Here is a 15,958-nt window from a genome sequence, read left to right on the forward strand (position 1 = left end):
TCCCCCTGTGGGTGGGGGTGGTAGAATAACACCCACGGTCTCCCCTGCCTGTCGTAAGAGTCGACTAAAAGGGGCCCCAGGGGCTTTGAACTTGGGAGCGTGGGCTGGCGACCACGGGACCCTTAGCTGAGACCTGGCATTGCTTACACTTACTTGTGCCAGGCTCCTCACACTCATCTATCCTATCCGACCTCTCTTGGTCAACTCTTGTTCTTTTCCGACCCCGATGGTATTAGGTTCCCGAGGCCTACGGAGTCTTTCATTTTCATGCCCTTTGTGGCCCTTGTCTTTCTTTGGCCGATACCTTCATTTTCGAAATGTCAGATCCCTTCTATTTTTTCTCTCTGATTAGTGTTATATAGAAGATGGTTGCCTAGTAGTACTTCCTCTTAAAACAATAATCACCACAATCACCACTAACCATTGGATGTATAAAGATTGCAATGTGACCAAAAGCACAATTTTCAAACCACCTATAGGCGAGAAAACGTTACCTTACAAAATAACATATTTTTTTTCAAGGAAACATACAAATCTGAAATTTATAAACAATGCATAAAACATTCCATTGCATACTGTGTTAAAATTGGATTTGATCTGGTTTCTGAGAACAATTTCTTAAAGTTGACACATCGTTGAAACACATGTAAAAAAAGGGCTCCTTTCGTGTTCCATCTGCACTAAATTTAGTAAAATATAAATTCCAAACCTACATGGCCTAACATGAAATGAAACTGGGAAAATGGTGGATGCCTATTGGTTATGTCATAAACAACCTCTTAACGCGAGTGCACATAATATTTCGGTCAAGAGTATTCCTACTCTCTCTCATTGAGTGAAGTGCAGAAATTTTCTCCTTCCTTCTCCATTATTGAGGCTATACTCATTGGCTGAACGGTCAGCGTACTGGCCTTCGTTTCAGAGGGCCCCGGGTTCGATTCCCGGCCGGGTCGGGGATTTTAACCTTAATTGGTTAATTCCTGCGGCACGGGGGCTGGGTGTATGTGTTGTCTTCATCATCATTTCATCCTCATCACGACGCGCAGGTCGCCTACGGGAGTCAAATAGAAAGACCTGCACCTGGTGAGCCGAACCCGTCCTGGGATATCCCGGAGCTAAAAGCCATAGGACATTTCATTTCATTTCATTGAGGCTATAGTGTAGTTCTTAATGCTTCTAAAACAGAAGCAACAGGAAACTTCAAAACATTCCAGTAAGATGAAAGAATTAGGGATCACAAGCAAACGATACTTTGCTGACAGGTCTTTGAAATCACATCTTTTTAGATAAATTAGAAACATGCGTATTAAACTAGACTTTTTACAATAATCAAAATAACATTTAAACTGTAAAACAGGAAGTTCACTTATAATGTAAATTGTATGTTATGCATCAAATAAGTCAATAACATAAGTCATGAGTGATACCAACAAATTTCAGTCAGAAATTTGGAAATAATTGATTGGTACACCTTACTGTTGCAGCTGTTTGACAGAGTTCGGAAAGAGCGTCCTCTCGAATTGAACAAAATTGTGCCCATCACTGGTGATATTACTGAACCGGAATTGGGTATCAGTCAGTCGGACCAGAATCTCCTAATCCAGACAGTATCGATAGTGTTCCATTCGGCTGCTACTGTCAGGTTTGATGAAGCCCTCAAGTTATCGGTCACCATCAACATGCTGGGCACCAAACAGCTGGTGGAGTTGTGTCACCGCATGTTGAGCCTCAAGGTAAGTTTCATATTGCATCTTATTCAATCCTTTCCTGGATTCTTAGATAGAAGAGTAAATGTAAGAGTTCAGTCACATATTTTTCAAACCCTTATTAGGTTTGTCATTGAATAATCAGCACTTTTGGCCAATAAAATTGCAACATTATGAATAATACTATCAATTACAGCTATATTTATTATGCACATAAGCTCTAAGACTGAATTCTGTCCTCTCTCCTTTTCAGTTCTTTCATTGGGAATTCTTATTAGCATATCTTGAAGCTGTCACTTTCCTCATTAATTTTATCAATTTCTTACTTCCATGATGCATTTTAAAAATATTTTTTACTTGCATCATCAATAGAAGGATAGTCTAATCCTTTTATTCCTCCGTCTAAGTGTACGAGTATGAATACATTTGGTTGTGTCAATCTCAGAAATTCGCACAGACTGTTTATGTGAAGCTTGTGGAATTATATTAAATGTACATAATGTTCTGTTCATTCTCTCTATCTTTTTGACATCAAGCTTATGACCCTGAGTATTCAGCCCATTGAACACCACCATAATTCATTTAGACCATGCTAACAGGCCTACAGCTTGCAATACTTACATGGCGACCTCATTTCGCCAGTTGAAGGTCCATGCTCATTAGCTGAATCTTAAAGATCATAAACCTGTCCTTTACTAGGCGAGCTGGCTGTGCGGTTAGGGGCGCGCAGCTGTGAGCTTGCATCCAGGAGATAGTGGGTTCGAATCCCACTGTCAGCAGCCCCGAATATGGTTTTCCGTGGTTTCCCATTTTCACAACAGGCAAATGTTGGTGCTGTACCTTAATTAAGGCCACGGCCACTTCCTTCCAAGTCCTAGGCCTTTCCTATCCCCATCGTCACCATAAGATCTATCTGTGTCGGTGCGACGTAAAGCCACCGGAAAAAAAAAAAAAAAAACTTGTCCTTTATTTTCACCTTTTGCCTATTATGGTCTTTCATCTTCTTTGTCGTAATTTTCAGTATTCAGACTGGTTGTCAACTTCAAAGACCTGTACCAGGCCTCTCCAAAGGCCACGTACCATTATTATAGTGTTCAGTATTGATCCATGATGGTGTTTTCACTTTGATGCAAAGTACCTTTTAATCCACTGTAGATCTCAATGGTGATGCCTCTTTCATCATAACAAAACATGATGATTGTCACTGCCTACTGCTCTAAAATGTCATAGGTCATAGTTTATGATTGCAAATAAGATAAGAACAGCCAAAAATATAAACAACAAAAATAATCAGTTTATAGGTATTATTTGAGGAATAAAGAAATATTAAATCTTTAATTATTTTAGTATCACATACTAATGTTATATATTACCGGTAATTAATTTCTTCATCAGAAGTAGGTGTTAATTACTATGAAATGGTTTAAGAGACCAGTACTTTCTTTCAGTCATCTGATGATGAGTTTATGGCGTTATTGATTGATTTAATAAATGAGTTGATATTGATTCTTTCAATTTTGGTAAACAAGACAAATTTTACTTGGATGACTCCATTTCATTATTTAGCATAAAAATCAATATGACTTCCGAAATAAATCCACTGACCTCAGATAAGTTCAAAGAAACAAACAGAGCACCTTCATTTGGAAAGCTTGCAGGTTAGCAATTCTGTAGAATACAATGGTACTAGCTTACTCCTGTCATCCTAAACTACAAAGGAATTGGTAGTAGAGGTTATAGTGGCCAATATCAAAAAAATATGCTGTAATAACTCCATCAACTCTCTTAAGACTGCCATTGGATAGGGACTTTTATTATCAATAGTATTTTTGAAGGAACAGTAAGAAATATTCCTCTCTCTATAGGTGACTGAACTCTTAACTCCATGTTTAGAAGACAATATTGTCAATTGAACAGAAATGTTATACCATATATGTAGATAGGTGAGTCACATAAAACTTACACCCAAAATATTTCTGATTTGGAAGGTGCTGTTAATGTGCTGTTTTCACAGAAATGAACTGGAACCAAGGTCTCATAATTGTAGCTCATACACGGATTTTAGTCATTATTATGTATTATTTTAGAAAAGTACATTTTCAAATGGAACAATGCCTATTGGCATTAATAAAATAAAACTAGAATGTTAATGGTGTTTTTTCTTCTTCTTTCAGTATTCTAATAAAAGTAGTTTTGGAGCTAAATTGTTGTAAATATTGACAGTTGTCTGCTCCATTCACCTGCTTAGTTATAAGGCTATGATGTTCTTAGGCTAGTTTCTTTTACAGTACACTTATTAAATTATGACTTCCTTGTCAGTTACTTTATGATAGTTCAAGAAGTTGGACGGATGTGGTGGAAGATGGTATTTACCAATGCTGAAAAAGCCGACATGTTAATGGTGTATGGAGAATGTAGGAAGAATGCTGTTCATTGTATTGCTCTCTACGCGGAACGATATTCCAATTGACGTCGCCCATCTCGACAAGTATTTGTAAACCTCTTCAACCAAACTGGAATTTTAACACCTAGAAAATGTAACATGAATGAGTGACTGGAGAAGAGGGTGAAATTAATATTCTAGCTGTGATTGCTGTAGATCTGCACATTAGTTCCTTGCAATCGCACAAGAAAGTGGCATAAGTTAGGCAAATGTACTACATGTTCTCTGCCGTCATACTGTAAGTTCCATCCGTATCAAGAGCAGCATGGAAACGATTTTGAGAATTGTGTTAACTTTTGTACAAGAGCATTAAGGCAAGATACACCAGATTTTTCATGTATCTTGTTTAGTGATGAAGCAACATTTACAAATCATGGCCAAGTAAACCTCCAAAACATGGATTATTGGTCTGTAAGCAATCCCTACTGGCCTCATCAGCTGGAACTTCAGCATCCATGGAGTTTAAATGTCAGGTGTGGAATAGTAAACTATCAGCTCATAGGCCCTTTTTTCATAGAAGAAATGCTAGATTATCAAAAGTATTCCAACTCGTAACAGACCATCTTACACAGATGTTAAAAGACGTTCCATTGCAGACTAAGAGGAACATGTGGTATCAGCATTATGGCTGTCCAGCGCGTAGTACTACAGTTTGTCTGCACCGATCATTTCCAAATCACTGGATTAGATGAAGGGAACCTGTACCATGTCTGGCACATTCTCCAGTTCTGACCCCTTGAGAATATTTTCTGTGGGAAAAGCTAAAAGACACTTTACCAGGACATACCGACTACACCAGATTATATGAAACAACGTATTACTGCTGTGCGCTGAAATGTTTGATGACTAGAACGTCTGCATCAGTCTTTGCATGGCAGACTGGAAGCTGGTGATTGCCATACTGAACACAACCTTTGAAGGCCTATTCTCTGTCTTCTTCAGAATCCATATTTTTCTTAAGTTAAAGCTGACACATGGATCAGACAGCTGACAGTATTTACAATTTTCAAACTACCATATCTTGTAAACTACTTGTACTAGAATCCTAGTTTTATTTTCCTAATGACAGTAGGCATTGTAAATAATTAAATTATGTTTATAGATAGATCTCTGACTGTTGGGCAGAAGGTAAGGTATTTTTCTTTTAGATTTAGAGTCTGATCCTCTCTAATGTAGCTGTTTGCTTCCTGAGTAGATAATTTTTCAGAACTGCTCTCGTGCAAAATAATAAACTAATATTCCTTCCATTTTGGTACAAACTTCTTGATATATTTAGATACTTGTGTGGTAAAGTGACTCTGAAATATGGTTGTGTATGTCATTCATGGAAACAAGAATCCAGTAAACAGTGGTGAATTAATGAAGCCACTTCTCTATCCAAGCTTGTATTTTCAGAGCAGTACACAGCCCTTGTTCCAATATGTTGCTAGTGTTTGATTATTGATTTGCATACTTCATGAAAATCTAGTCCAGTGTGCGAAGCAACCATTGAATATCCTTCATATGTGTTTATATATGAGATATAAATTAATGAAAATGAAAACCTACAACCTGTTTTCCAGTCATTGACCGGGACAGGGAGGTAATGAATGAAGCATATATAGGCTGTTAGTATGATGGGGTTGCCACTCCCAAAGTGATATATATTAATGACTGATAGATGCCATGAAATGAGAATGGAGAGTGTTACTGGAATGAGAGATGACAGGGAAAACCGGAGTACCCGGAGAAAAACCTATCCCGTCTCCGCTTTGTCCAGCACAAACCTCACATGGAGTGACCGGGATTTGAACCATGGTATCCGGCGGTGAGAGGCCGACACGCTGCCGTCTGAACCACGGAGGCTTCAGATGTAAATTAATATCTGAGGAAAAGAGTGTTTAATCCTGATTTTGGTGGAGAAAATTAAGAAAAGTCATGGTCAAAATTAGAAGGGATAAAAATGTGTAATGACTGGTAACAAATGTAAGTACTATGTACAGTAAATATTGCTGATGGTTTTATTATTTTTGTAGCTGGAAGATCACTGTAATCATTAGTTATTGCTCAGATTTTGCATGCTAAATACTGAATTGACTCTTTCCTCTGTGACCAACTTCATTTATAGTTTTCTGTTATGTCAGGTCTATCCCTCAAACTTCATTGGTTGTACTTCTCATATTTTGGTTATGCTTCTAGGAGAAGGAATTGCCTAGAAAATTGTCTAGGAAACATCAACACTAAAATATTGAAGAGGAAGAAAATATTTTCTTTTACTCCTTTCATCTTACTCATAAAATGATATTCACAGCCTTATTCATCTAGTCTTTGAATAATGATAGGTAGCTTTTGGATCTTCCAGTGATGAATTTTTATTTCTGTAATATTCTGCTCCTCCTGTCAAAGAAAAAGTTTCCATGTAATTTAAAATAAAGGTTTGATAAATCAATCATTTTACAGGAATACTATACTAATTAAAATTGTTGTTGTTTGAGTCATCAGTCCTTAGACTGGTTTAATGCAGCCCTCCATGCCACCCTATCCTGTGCTAATCTTTCCATTTCTACATAACTATTGCATCCTAAGTCTGTTCTAATCTGCTTGTCATATTCATACCTTTGTCTACTCCTACCGTTCTTACCGCCTACACTTCCTTTAAAAACCAACTGAACAAGTCCTGGGTGTCTTAAGGTGTGTCCTATCATTCTATCTCTTCTTCTCATCAAATTTAGCCAAATCGATCTCCTCTCATCAATTCGATTCAGTATTTCTGCATTCGTGATTCTATTATTCCATCTCACCTTCAGCATTCTTCTGTAACACTTCATTTCAAAAGCTTCTATTCTCTTTCTTTCTGAGCTAGTTATCATCCATGTTTCACTTCCATACAATGCCATGCTCCACACGAAAGTCTTCAGAAACATCGTGAGTAAATTTCTTTTCTTAAGAAAGCTCTTCCTTGCTTGTGCTAGTCTGCATTTTATGTTTTCCTTACTTCTGCCATCACTGGTTATTTTACTACCCAAGTAACAATATTCATCTACTTCCTTTAAGACTTTATTTCCTAATCTAATATTACCTGCATCACCTGCCTTCGTTCGACTGCACTCCATTACTTTTGTTTTGGACTTATTTATTTTCATCTTGTACTCCTTACCCAAGACTTCGTCCATACCATTCAGCAACTTCTCGAGATCTTCTGCAGTCTCAGATAAAATAACAATATAATCGGCAAATCTCGAGGTTTTGATTTCCTCTCCTTGGATTTTGATTCCCTTTCCAAATTCCTCTTTGATTTCCTTTACTGCCTGTTCTATGTAAACATTGAAAAGGAGGGGGGACAAGCTGCAGCCTTGCCTCACTCCTTTCTGGATTGCTGCTTCTTTTTTGAAGCCCTCAATTCTTATCACTGCAGACTGATTTTTATACAGATTGTAGATAATTCTTCGTTCTCGGTATCTGATCCCAATCACATTCAGAGTCTCAAATTGCTTGGTCCAATCAACATCATCTAATGCCTTTTCTAGATCTATGAACGCCATGTACGTGGGCTTTTCCTTCTTAATTTGATTCTCTAAGATCAGACGTAAAGTCAGGATTGCTTCACACATTCCTACATTTCTTCTGAAGCCAATTTGATCTTCTCCCATCTCAGCATCAACTTGTCTTTCCTTTCTTCTGTAAGTAATACATGTTAAAATTTTGCAGGCATGAGATACTAAACTAATGGTGCGGTAGTTTTCTCACTTGTCAGCACCGGCTTTCTTGGGATTAGGTATAACAACATTCTGCCAAAAATCGAATGGCACTTCTCCTGTCTCATACATCCTACACACTAAATGGAATAACCTTGCCATGCTGGTTTCTCCCAAGACAGTCAGTAATTCAGAGGGAATGTCATCAATTCCAGGTGCCTTGTTCCTATTTAGGTCTCTCATAGCTCTGTCAAACTTGGGTCTCCCATTTCATCAGCATCAACAGCCCCATCTATTTCCAGAACCAAATCATCTACATCTTTACTTTCATACAACTGCTGGATATGTTCCTGCCATCTTTCTGCTTTGTCTTCTTTCCCTACAAGTGGCCTTCCATCTGAGCTTTTAATATTCATACACCTAGATTTCCTTTCTCCAAAGGTTTTCTTGATTTTCCTTGGACCATACAATCTTCAACACCATTGCACTTCTCCTTCAGCCATTTCTCCTTAGCTACCTTGCACTTTCTATCCACTTCATTCTTTAATCGCCTGTATTCTTTTCTGCCCTCTTCATTTCTAACATTCTTGTATTTTCTTCATTCATCAATCAGGTCCGGTATCTCCTGATTTATCCACTGATTCTTAGTTGATCTTTTCTTCCTTCCTAACATTTCTACAGCAGCCCTACTGACTTCATTTTTCATGACTATCCACTCTTCCTCTATTGTTTCCTTCAGCCTTTTCATTTAGACCTTGTGCAACATGTTCCTTGAAACAATCCCTCACAGTCTTTTCTTTCAACTTGTCTAGATCCCATCTCCTGGCATTGCTTCCTTTCTTCAATTTCTTCAACTTCAGATGGCATTTCTTGACCAACAGGTTGTGGTCAGAGTCCATGTCTGCTCCTGGAAAAGTTTTGCAATCCAACACCTGGTTTCTGAATCTCTACCTAATCATAATGAAGTCTATTTGATACATTCCAGTGTTTCCAGATCTCATCCACGTATACAGCCATAATTTCTGGTGTTTGAACCAAGTGTTGGCAAGAACTCAATTATGATCAGTGCAGAATTCTACCAGCCGACTTCCTCTTTCGTTCCTTTGTTGCAATCCGAATTCTTCTACTGTATTACCTTCTGTTCCCATGCCTACCACTGCATTTCAGTCTCCCATCACAATTAGATTCTCATCACCTTTTTTATATTGTATTAAATCTTCTATCTCTTCATATATTCTTTTGATTTCCTCATCATCTGCTGAGCTAGTTGGCATATATAGAACTGCACTATTGTGGTGGGCATTGGTTTGGTATCTAACTTGACGACAACAATTCTTCCACTATGCTGGTTGTAGTAGCTTACCTGCTGCCAGATTTTCTTATTCATTATTAAACCAACTCCTGCATTCCCCACTGTTTGATTTTGTGTTGGTAATTCTGTACTCGCCTGACCAAAAATCCTGCTCTTCCTGCCAACGTACTTCACTTATACCAACTACATCGAACTTTAGTCTATCCATCTCCCTTTTCAGATTCTCTAACCTACCACAACGATTCAAACTTTTAACATTCCATGCTCCAACTCGCAGAATATCAGTATCCATCTTCCTGATGATTGCCCCCTGCCATGTAGTCCCCACCCAGAAATCTGAATGGGGGACTAGTTTACCTCCGGAACATTTTACCTGGGAGGAAGCCATCATCAGTACATCGTCTTATTACTGCAATTGGTTTAACGTCACACTAACACTACAAAGATTTTCAGTTACTCAAGGACGGGAAGTTGCTAGGACTGGGAAGGTAGAGGCTGTGACCTTAATTAAAGCACAGCCCCGGCATTTCCCTGGTGTGGAAGACAATCAATATCCACCATGTAAAACAAAAGTAGTTTTTAACTCTACATTTTAATTAGTATTCAAAAGTGGTGTTTTCAAAAATATGACCATCAGATGTCCTACATATGAGCTTCATCTACTCAGTATTTGTTAATATCAGGTCTCTTATGAAATGTTTGGGGAAGAGGATGGGGGCAGTATCTCATTAGCCTAATTTTCATTTTAAAAATTCAGATTCATGCAGTAATAATAATTACCACGGACATTATCAGTGATGGTTTGCACATATTTTCCCCAAACATTCAAGTTGTCTCCATTTTCATCATTGAAATGATGGCTTGTGTAAATTTCAAATTAAGTCATGGAAAAGAATAAACAAGTGACGAATCAAGTAATAACTAGAAAGACAGGAACATGAATAGGAAAACATAATAGGATAACATCAATAGGAAAAAACAGGATAAACACAGTTACAGGTCAGCAATGGAAGAGGAAGCAATAGCAATTGAGACAAAGACAAACATAAAAGGACAAGGACCGTCTCCACATCTTCATACTTGACAGTCTTCCAGTAGATAGGCTCTCTCCTCATCAGTTCCAGTTTTTCTACATCCACTTCTTCTCAGCCTCTGATGAGCTCGTTTCTGCCTCCCAACTTCATTGGGAGGATGAGTTTCAACACTCGATGAGGGTCCATGTTGACGATCTTCAGTCTTGATGTAGAAGGCATGAGATAAGAAGAAAGCTGGATAAATATTGGAAAAGGGACGGGACAAAGGGAGAAAATATGAATACGGTTGGTAAAAGACAAGGAACACCGTATAAATACAAAAGGAGAAAAGGACTCAATAGATCAATATAAACAATCGAAGGGAACAACCAAGTGAAAAATTATCTAGTTTCATCAGGAATTTACTGATAACTACTACCTATTTACCAGATGAAAGAATAATATTTTTAAGCAATCTCTGTATTGTTCATTCTTTACTTAAGAAAGACTACATGGCTTCCACTATAATCAATTGTATATAATTCATGTAAATGAGCAGCTATGAGGAGTAAGTGGGGGTACCAAATAATAAATTATAATGTAAATCTCAAACATATTCATCAGATACAAACAGAAATTGCTAAAGGAAGACTAGTATTAAACCATTGTTGCTTTTTAGGATAGCCTTTGTAACTGAAAACAAAGAAAACAATAAATTGTTTCTAGCAAAAGTGTTATAAACCAGAGAGAATGTTTTCTTCCTTCTGAAACTGAACATTGTTTACTATTGATATTTTTGTATGAAACTTGAACTATATAACCCTCCTGCATTTATCTATATCAGGAATAGCAATGATAAAGAACAGTTTGTATGTAATTGCAATATATTTTCTTTTTTTAGGCTCTTATCCATGTATCTACTGCTTATTCTAATTGTGATCGTGAAGAAGTTAGTGAGGTTATCTACCCTCCACCGTATGATCCAGAGAAGATCATCCAGTATATGGAGTGCATGGATGATGATCTTATCCAGACTCTCACCCCAAAGTAAGTTTTATGTCTAAACATCCTTGGATTAAAAAAAAAAAAAATCCCAGGTAGTATAACTTTAATTGGTAGTTTGTTCTTACACTTGTCACGTGGTTATAGCTCAGTATGGGAGCCCAGGGAGACTTTCATATAGTTTGTAAATTAAATAATAGCCAAAGTAGCTTCAATCAATCAATCAATCAATCAATCAATCAATCAATCAATCAATCAATCAATCAATCAATCAATCAATCAATCAATCAATCAATCAATCAATCAATCAATCAATCCTGATCTGCAATTAGGGCAGTCACCCAGGTGGCAGATTTCCTATCTATTATTTTCCTAGCCTTTTCTTAAATGATTTCAATGACATTGGAAATTTATTGAACATCTCCCTTGGTAAGTTATTCCAATCCCTAACTCCCCTTCCTGTAAATAAATATTTGCTCCAATTTGTCTTCTTGAATTCCAATTTTACCTTCATATTATGATCTTTCTACTTTTAAAGACGCCACTCAAACTTATTAATCTACTAATATCATTCCATGCCATTTCCCCGCTGACAGCCTAGAACATACCACTTAGTCGAGCAGCTCGTCTTCTTTCTCCCAATTCTTCCCAGCCCAAACTTTGCAACATTTTTGTAACGCTACCCTTTTGTCGGAAATCACCCAGAACAAATCGAGCTGCTTTTCTTTGGATTTTTACCAGTTCTTGAATCAAGTAATCCTGGTGAGGGTCCCATACACTGGAACCATACTCTAGTTGGGGTCTTACCAGAGACTTATATGCCCTCTCCTTTACATCCTTACTACAACCCCTAAACATCCTCATAACCATGTGCAGAGATCTGTATCCTTTATTTACAATCTCATTTATGTGATTACCCCAATGAAGATCTTTCCTTATATTAACACCCAGATACAATGATCCCCAAAAATAACTTTTCGCCCCATCAATGCAGTAATTAAAACTGAGAGGACTTTTCCTATTTGTGAAACTCACAACCTGACTTTTAACCCCATTTATCATCATACCATTGCATACTGTCCATCTTACAACATTATTGAGGTCATTTTTCAGTTACTCACAATCTTGTAACTTATTTATTACTCTATTCAGAATAACATCATTTGCAAAAAGCCTTACCTCTGATTCCATTCCTTTACTCATATCAATTATATATGTAAGAAAACATATAGGTCTAATAATACTGCCTTGAGGAATTCCCCTCTTAATTATTACAGGGTTAGATAAAGCTTTGCATACTCTAATTTTCTGAGATCTATTTTCTAGAAATATAGTAACCCATTCAGTCACTCCTTTCTCTAGTCCAATTGCACTTATTTTTGCCAGTAGTCTCCCATGATCCACCCTATCAAATGCTTTAGACAGGTCAATCGCGATACAGTCCATTTGACCTCCTGAATCCAAGATATCTTCTATATCTTGCTGGAATCCTACAAGTTGAGCTTCAATGGAATAACCTTTCCTAAAACCGAACTGCCTTCTATTGAACCAGTCATTAATTATGCAAACATTTCTAATACAGTATAATCAGAAAGAATGCCTTCCCAAAGCTTACATGCAACGCATGTCAAACTTACTGGCCTGTAATTTTCAGCTTTATGTCTACCACCCTTTCTTTTATACACAGGGGCTACTATAGCAACTCTCCATTCATTTGGTATAGCTCCTTCAACCAAACAATAATAAAACAAGTACTTCAAGTATGGTACTATATCCCAACCCATTGTCTTTAGTATGTCCCCAGAAATCTTATCAATTCCAGTTTCTTTTCTAGTTTTGAACTTTTTTTTATCTTATTGTAAATATCATTGTTATCATATGTAAATTTTAATACTTCTTTAGCATTAGTCATCTCCTCTATCTGGACATTATCCTTGTAACCAACAATTCTTACATTCTGTTGACTGAATACTTCTGCCTTTTGAAGATCCTCACATACGTAGGTGCTTTAAAAGTTCTCGGAATGTACTAGAATTAAGTATCTTACCTCGGTGGAACTGTTTTTATTTTTCAACATAGTCTCCCTGTACACTAATTCATTTGGTCCAGCGATGTTCCAGTGCCTTGATCCCATCTCAAAAGTGAGATTCCTCCAGGCCTGCAAAATACCTCTCCAATTCGGCTGTCAGTTCTTCCCTTGTAGAAAATCTCCGTCCACCGAGAAAAATTTTCAGCTTGGGGAATAGATGAAAGTCTGATGGTGCGAAATCAGGTGAATAAGGTGGATGTGGCAACAATTCGTACCCCAGTTCATGAAGTTTTGCCATGGCAATAACACTTGTGTGCGGTGGAGCATTGTCCTGATGAAAGATGACCTTTTTCCTTGCCAAACCAGGCTTTGTTTCGCGTATCTTTTCCTGTAGTTGGTCTAGCAGATTTGTATAGTATTGCCCTGTAATTGTTTGGCCAGTAGGAATATAATCTATCAGCAGAATGCCTTTTGCATCCCAGAAAACTGAGGCCATGACCTTTCCAGCCGAACGCACTGCCTTTGCTTTCTTTGGTGGTGGTGAATCAGCATATTTCCACTGCTTTGACTGCTGTTTTGTCTCTGGGGTATAGTAGTGGACCCATGTTTCACCTGTAGTCACCTGTGCGTTTATTGTCCAATATCAAGAGCTGCGGCACCCATCTTGCGGATAATTTTTTCATACCCAATTCTTCAGTTAAAATATAATATAACCATTCAGAAGACATCCCTACAGCTTCAGCAATCTCCCGCACTTTCAGTTGATGATCCTCCGTGACCATTTTATGTACTTTTGCGATAAATTCTGGGGTCGTAACACTTTTTGGCCGTCCACTACGCGGATCATAATCCAAGCTCTCCCGACCAAATTTAAGCTCGCTGGTCCACTTGGCAACAGTTGAAAATGAAGGAGCAGAGTCCCCCAGTGTGTTCTGAAAGTCGGCATGAATTTCCTTTACAAAGTATTTAATCACTGCTCGAATCTCAGTTTTTTCCATTGTCACGAATCACTACGCGGGAACAATAACAAAGAGTCGTCACTACCACACTCCTGCAGCTAGAGCACTGATGCGCCACGTGTTCACTCACAAAGGATGTGTGATTATTGCGCGGGAACCTCGTTGCTCTAGCACTGACATCTAGCGGTGATTACGAGAACTTTTCAAACCGTCCTCGTACACATTCTCCTTGTTCATTAATTATTCCTGGAATGTCATTCTTGGAACCTGCTTGTGCCTTAAAGTACACATACACACACTTCCATTTTCACTAAAATATTTGTGTTTGCTAGATTCAATTTCCTACTAAGTTCCTTCATTTTCTTCTTACTTCCACAGCCATTTCTAACTCTTTTTCTTTCCAATCTGCACCTCCTTCTTAGTCTCTTTATTTCTCTATTATAATAAGGTGGGTCTTTACCATTCCTTACCACCTTTTAAAGGTACAGACCTGTTTTCACATTCCTCAACAATTTCTTTAAACCCATCCGAGAGTCCGTTTACATTCTTATTTACCGTTTTCCACCGATCATAATTACTTTTTAAAAACTGCCTCATGCCTGCTTTATCAGCCACATGGTACTGCCTAATAGCCCTACTTTTAAAAACTTCCTTTCTATCACATTTATTTTTAACTACGACAAAAACAGCTTTGTGATCACTAATACCATCTATTACTTCGGTTTCTCTATAGAGCTCATCTGGTTTTATCAGCACCACGTCCAGGATATTTTTCTCTCTAGTTGGCTCTGTCACTTTCTGACTCAGCTGTCCATCCCATATTAGCTTATTTGCCATTTGTTGGTCATGCTTCCTGTCATTTGCATTTCCTTCCCAATTGACATTTGGTAAATTAAGATTTCCTGCTACTATCACATTCCTTTCCATGTTGTTTCCCACATGGCTGATTATCTTATCAAATAAGTCTGAATCTGTATCAGCGCTACCGTTTCCCAGTCTGTACACTCCAAAGACTCAAGTTGCCTATTATCTTTAGAAATGAGCCTTACACCTAGAATTTCATGTTTCTCTACTTTTTCGTAGCTTACAAATTCTTCTTTCACCAGAATGAATACTCCCCTTCCCACCATTCCTATCCTATCTCTACGATACACATTCCAGTTCCATGAGAAAATTTCTGCATCCATTATGTCATTTCTCAGCCATGATTCAACTCCTATTACAATATATGGTAATTGTATATCTATTAAATTACTTAATTCTATTCCTTTCTTTACAATACTTATACAGTTCAACACTAACATTTTTATGTCATCCCCACTTCCAGATCTCTGTACCCTTATCACCGCTCCCTAAACAACCCCGTTTTCCTGAATGTACCTCCCTAGTACCCTTCCAAACAAATTTCCTTACTTATACATACCAATGGGGTTTAAGTGAAGGCCATCTGAGCACAGATCCCTATCTAGATCCACCCATTAGGATCTAGAAATTTCAGTCCCAGTTTCCCACAAATCCACTTCATAGTCTCATTTAAATCCCCAATCACCCTCCAGTCAGTATCCCTCCTACACAGTATTCCACTGATAAGAATCTCTGCTTCCTTAAACATCACCCGTGCTGCAGCCATCATGATCAAGATTTTTTCCTCTCATTTCATCCATGCACCACAGTAAAAATCAATGCACAGAAACAAAGTACCTAGCCTAAAATATAGTTTAAAACTCATTCAGTTGCTTTATTTTCAGTCCAGGTATCGAAAACGGTATATAGTATTTGTTGTTCTGACACTTCTTCTTCTCCTTCTTCTTTTCTACCGC

The 15,958-nt window shown here is 37.8% G+C and overlaps 1 protein-coding gene across 1 annotated transcript in view; it reads left to right on the forward strand.

The window, feature by feature from the left end:
* The window catches only part of LOC136866372 (putative fatty acyl-CoA reductase CG5065), a 257,496-nt gene that overhangs the window by 101,969 nt on the left and 139,569 nt on the right, over positions 1 to 15,958 (forward strand). Inside the window, exons 3-4 of the mRNA XM_068224970.1 lie at positions 1,485 to 1,733; positions 11,050 to 11,195. Coding sequence (XP_068081071.1) covers positions 1,485 to 1,733; positions 11,050 to 11,195 — 395 coding nt within the window. The remainder of the gene's footprint in view (positions 1 to 1,484; positions 1,734 to 11,049; positions 11,196 to 15,958) is intronic.

The sequence above is a fragment of the Anabrus simplex genome, chromosome 1, assembly GCF_040414725.1.
Source record: "Anabrus simplex isolate iqAnaSimp1 chromosome 1, ASM4041472v1, whole genome shotgun sequence".
NCBI classification, from domain to species: Eukaryota; Metazoa; Arthropoda; class Insecta; order Orthoptera; family Tettigoniidae; genus Anabrus; species Anabrus simplex.